Source organism: Ictalurus punctatus, chromosome 15 (genome assembly GCF_001660625.3).
Source record: "Ictalurus punctatus breed USDA103 chromosome 15, Coco_2.0, whole genome shotgun sequence".
Classification (NCBI taxonomy): domain Eukaryota; kingdom Metazoa; phylum Chordata; class Actinopteri; order Siluriformes; family Ictaluridae; genus Ictalurus; species Ictalurus punctatus.
In genome coordinates, this window is record NC_030430.2 from 22,697,255 (window position 1) to 22,702,726 (window position 5,472).

General features: G+C 39.1%; 1 protein-coding gene across 1 annotated transcript in view; it reads left to right on the top strand.

Moving 5' to 3' along the window:
* Window positions 1–214: 214 nt before the first annotated feature.
* The window catches only part of alkal2 (ALK and LTK ligand 2), a 7,298-nt gene continuing 2,040 nt past the window's right edge, over window positions 215–5,472 (top strand). Inside the window, exons 1-5 of the mRNA XM_017486828.3 lie at window positions 215–852; window positions 2,035–2,323; window positions 3,306–3,359; window positions 3,484–3,564; window positions 5,408–5,472. The exon at window positions 5,408–5,472 is cut by the window's right edge and continues 21 nt beyond it. Coding sequence (XP_017342317.1) covers window positions 2,083–2,323; window positions 3,306–3,359; window positions 3,484–3,564; window positions 5,408–5,472 — 441 coding nt within the window. The 5' untranslated portion in view covers window positions 215–852; window positions 2,035–2,082. The remainder of the gene's footprint in view (window positions 853–2,034; window positions 2,324–3,305; window positions 3,360–3,483; window positions 3,565–5,407) is intronic.

Genomic DNA, 5,472 nt, shown 5'->3' on the forward strand with positions numbered 1-5,472 from the left:
CGATATAGAAGATGGATGGATGGATGGATGGATGGATGGAAATTACGTAGTAGATAATGCAACAGAACTATTAGGAATTGTTTCCAGAAATGTGTCCAGCTCACAGCTGGAGATTAGGGCTCTATAATCTACTCGGCTTTCCACCTTAGTAGGCAGCATTTTTTTTCTTGGTTTCAGACACACCCGTGGACTAACAGTTCCATGTTCTTCTAATTTGAGGGTGGGAATAAAGAAAGCACACAGAAACAGAGCAGGACTCTCATGTGATCAGTGCTCAGTCTGTCTGTCCGGCTGTTTGGTTTGGAGAGTTTCTCTGTCCTGACCAGTAATTACATCATTAATTAATTACATCAGCAATGCGGGTCACATCACTTCCAGGCATGGATGATCTGTAACCGGAGACATCAGAGTGGACATAGAGCCGATTAATGACAGTGTTGGAAAACTGCCTATTCCGACTTTTGAGTCAGAAGGAACTCTGGGTACGGAACAGTTCCCGGTAAACGCTGCTCTCATATAACGACTGGGGAAAGCAGAGCGTTCCATGGCAGGCGACGGACGGGAATGTAACGATGCGACGCGTGCAACTTATTTCTGATGAATTCCCCACGTGTGCGCGCGAATGAGTGTGTGCGGAGGAGAGTGGCCACCCCGCAATTCCCACGCGCGCCTATAATAACGCGCCGCGCATGGACGCAGCACACTCGGCCACCGGCGCGCGCTGACCGACAAACACAAGCGGACCGCTCTTGAGCAACTTTAACACTGAAACACCGAGCTGGAGAAAGTGATTATTATTATTATTATTATTATTATTTTCGCACTCTGAGATTAACCCGCAGGAGAACACTGGTAAGTTGCAAATGTTTTTATTTTTTATTTTAATTTAAAAATTTTTTTTTTTGCATATATTTTTCTTCTTGTTCCTCTGAGACGCAGGATGTGCATGACTGGTGCAGAACTGAACAGAAACCAGACTGGATAACTATATTGTTTTATTTTTATTTCCCCCCCCCCTACATGTTCATGAAAAAAAAATTGCATTCTTTATGGGAAGAAACTGTATAAACAGGTTGAAATCATTTGCTATTCTAAAATAATTTGCTGTTTTAAACAGTCAGGTTTCGCATGTTTATCACCTGCAGAAATGATTGTTTGTTTGTTCACTATATTTATATCTGACTAACATGGAAGCCCAGAATGTATATGTCAGAAGTTTTGAGATAGTGAGTCAAATGTGTTGGAGAGCGAAGTCAGAATTTTTGAGTCGATAAAGTTAAAGTTTTGAGATAACAAGTCAGAATGTTGAGATAAGTGTGAATTTGGGGATAGTAAGTCGGAAATGTGAGACCGGTCAGAATTTCACGTAATAAGTCAAATGTTTGGGATAAGAGAGAATTTTGAGATAAGCTGGGAATTTGAGATAACTTTGAATTTTTAGATAAGCTTGAATGTTGAGATCAGTTAGAATTTTGAGATAACTTAGAATTTTGAGATAAGTCAGAATTTTGAGATAAGTCAGAATTTTGAGATAACAGAATTTTGAGATAAGTCAGAATTTTGAGATAAGTCAGAATTTTGAGATAACTTAGAATTTTGAGATAAGTCAGAATTTTGAGATAACTTAGAATTTTGAGATAAGTCAGAATTTTGAGATAAGCTGGAATAATGAGATGAGACAGAATAATGAGATGAGTCACAATTTTGAGATAACTTAGAATTTTGAGATAATCTGGAATAATGAGATAAGTCAGAATTTTGAGATAAGCTGGAATAATGAGATAAGTCGGAATTTTGAGATAAGTCAGAATTTTGAGATAAGTCGGAATTTTGAGATAAGTCAGAATTTTGAGATAAGTCAGAATTTTGAGATAAGTCAGAATTTTAAGTCAGAATGTTGAGATAAGTCCACATTGGAAAATACCGCAGAGGGCAAAAAAATAAAGACAAAGTCTGCGAAACACGTCTGTTTTTCTCTTGTAACTGGTGGAAAGGGTTTTCGACAGACTAAAACCTGCTTGTCCTCTGTTCCAGCTCGGAACTGTGTGTGGTCGTCGGTGCACCGATTTGTGTCTTCTAAAAATGCGTGTGCTCCGAGTTGTGCTCGTCGTCATGGGGCTCGCTCTGTGCATGTGCGATACGCGTGGTACTGAGAGCGTGTGGGCGGACACGGACAGCACCCAGAGCTACCACAGCCTGTTCACCCAGATCTTGAAGATGGTACGGAACGCACAGGACGGCGGCGGAGAGCTCGCGCAGGCCACCGCCGATAGGGAGAGCAAGCATCATCAACAGCAGACGAAGAGCGGGGATCAGATCCTGGGTAATTGCCCACACACACACACACACACACACACTGAGAGAGAGAGAGAGAGAGAGAGAGAGAGAGAGAGAGGAAAATAATCTAAGATGGTTTGGAAGTACACTTTTCTTGCGAGGGTGCAAGTGAGTTTTTGGAATAACAGGACAGATTCCGCATCAGTCAAAAAAAATAATAATTCATGCATTTGCATAAAGGATGTTTTAAAAATATCAAGTGGCCATAATGGGATAAAAATTGATCTGGATTAAGATTTATCATTTTGTAATTGCTTATATCGAAAACTGAAAACCTACGGAAACTCAAATGAGTCTAAAACAATTCCTCAGAAACAGCCTAATTGGGGCTTTGGTCATGCAGCGCCAGGCTTTTAGCTGCTATCACATTTGTCAGTCTGTGTACTTCCATCCATCCATCCATCCATTTTCTATACCGCTTATCCTACTGGGTGGCAGGAAACCTGGAGCCTATCCCAGGGAGCGTGGGGAACGAGGCGGGGTACACCCTGGACAGGGTGCCAATCCATCGCAGGGCACAATCACATACACACTCACACACCCATTCATACACTACGGACACTTTAGACATGCCAATCAGCCTACCACGCATGTGTTTGGACTGGGGGAGGAAACCGGAGTACCCGGAGGAAACCCCCGCAGCACGGGGAGAACATGCAAACTCCACACACACAGGGCCACGGCGGGAATCAGACCCCCGACCCTGGCGGTGTGAGGCCCACATCTGTGTACTTTATTTATTTATTTATTTGTTTGTTTGTGTGTTTAATAGAGGGTATTTGGTGCCCCTGGCGTGCAGATAATCGGTTGCAGAGCTTCTTGGTCTGTCTTGTTAAAGTGCTTAGCCTGAGCACGCCAGGTCAATGTTGGGAGTGAAGCAAGATCTGCACTTTAGGGTCACTGCTCCCTCCTCGAGGTCAGCGGATTTAGGATTTAACCTTTAACCCACTATTTCTGTGTCCTTGCAGAAATCTTTCCCAGGGACCTCAGAAAGAAGGAGAAGTTTTTAAAGCACTTAACAGGTGAGCACAGAGACGAGAGGATGTTGGATATAAACGGGACATGCCATAAAAACAGATGCATGTTAGATTTGGTAGAAGACAATGTAAAAAAAAACTGACAATGTTTGAACTTTTGGAACTTCAGGGCCTCTATACTTCAGCCCGAAGTGCAGGAAACATGTCTATAGGCTCTACCACAACACCAGAGACTGCACCATTCCTGCATGTGAGTACTGCACACGGAACACACCATCGTCCTACGACATGTCCTGGTCATGATCATGATCCCGCACTCACGACAGGGTGAACCGCTGGTTTCTAATGTGGTGCACTCTACTTATTCATGAAAAATGCGTTCTTTATGGGACGAAAATGTATAAACAGGTTGAAATCATTTGCTATTCTAAAATAATTTGCTGTTTTAAACAGTCAGGTTTTGCGTGTTTATCACCTGCAGAAACGATTGTTTGTTCAGTATATTATATCTGACTAATATAGAAGCCCAAAATGTATAAGTAAGAATTTTTGAGATAATGAGTCAACGTTTTGAGATCACAAGTGAAAAGTTTGGGAGAAGTCAGGACTTTGAGATAAATTGGAATTTGGGGATAGTAAGTCAGAATTCTAAGACAAGTCAGAATTTCACATAATAAGTCAAATGTTTGAAATAAGTTGGAATGTTGAGATAAGCCACAATTTTGAGACGACTTGGAATTTTGAGATAAGCCAGAATTTTGAGATAAGTCGGAATGTCGAGATAAGCCAGAATTTTGAGACAACTTCGAATTTTGAGATAATTTAGAATTTTGAGATAATTTAGAATTTTGAGATAAAAGAGAATTTTGAGATAAGCCAGAATTTTGAGATAATTTAGAATTTTGAGATAAGCCAGAATTTTGAGATAATTTAGAATTTTGAGATAAGCCAGAATTTTGAGATAATTTAGAATTTTGAGATAAGCCAGAATTTTGAGACAATTTCGAATTTTGAGATAATTTAGAATTTTGAGATAAGCCAGAATTTTGAGATAAGCCAGAATTTTGAGATAATTTAGAATTTGAGATAATTTAGAATTTTGAGATAATTTAGAATTTTGAGATAAAAGAGAATTTTGAGATAAGCCAGAATTTTGAGACAATTTCGAATTTTGAGATAATTTAGAATTTTGAGATAAGCCAGAATTTTGAGATAAAAGAGAATTTTGAGATAAGCCAGAATTTTGAGATAAGATGGAATGTTGAGATAAGATGGAATGTTGAGATAAAATTGAATTTTGAGATAAGCCAGAATTTTTTTTCGATAATTTAGAATTTTGAGATAAGCCAGAATTTCGAGACAACTTCGAATCTTGAGATAAGTTGCAATGTTGAGATAAGCCAGGGTTAACTCCTTAAGGGCTGGTCTGTTGAATATGTAGAAATGAAACGGTTCTTCAGTTGTTGTCCATCTGGGGCGTATAGAGCGATTTGCTCTCAGAAAGGTTTCCATTCTATTCGATTTCATCTGTAAAGCGCTTTTAACGGCAGACCTCGGCACGAAGCAGTTTCACGGGAATCCGGATGTCTTTCATTTTTAACATTTTCCTTCATTTTCTAATGAACCTTCCATTAAAAAATCATGAACATCTTCATGAAAGAGCGTCCCTTCAGTATGTAGGACCGCACAATAAGTCTCAGGGGTATAAAAAATGTTTTTTTTTTTTTTTTTAATAATCTACAACATTGGCATGGCCCAAAAAAGAATATATTTTTGGTCAAATAAATGCACATCATATTCTTTTCATACACTGCATACAGTATATTGGGTTTTACTATATTCATATACTGAAACAGCCAAGAATATCCTGATTATAGTATGCTACTTACTGGTATATATATATATATATATATATATATATATATATATATATATATATATATATATATATATATATATCTTTTATATAGAAACATGTACATAGTAAATCACAGCTTCTCACAGCACGGAGAAGTCAAACTTTTCCAACGTGCTTGTGTATATATTGTAAATGTACATTCAAGACTTACTGTACATCTTTGCTTTGCCTTCAGATTATAGGAGATGTGCGCGGCTTCTCACACGGCTAGCCGGGAGTCCGAGGTGCCTAGAGAGCTAA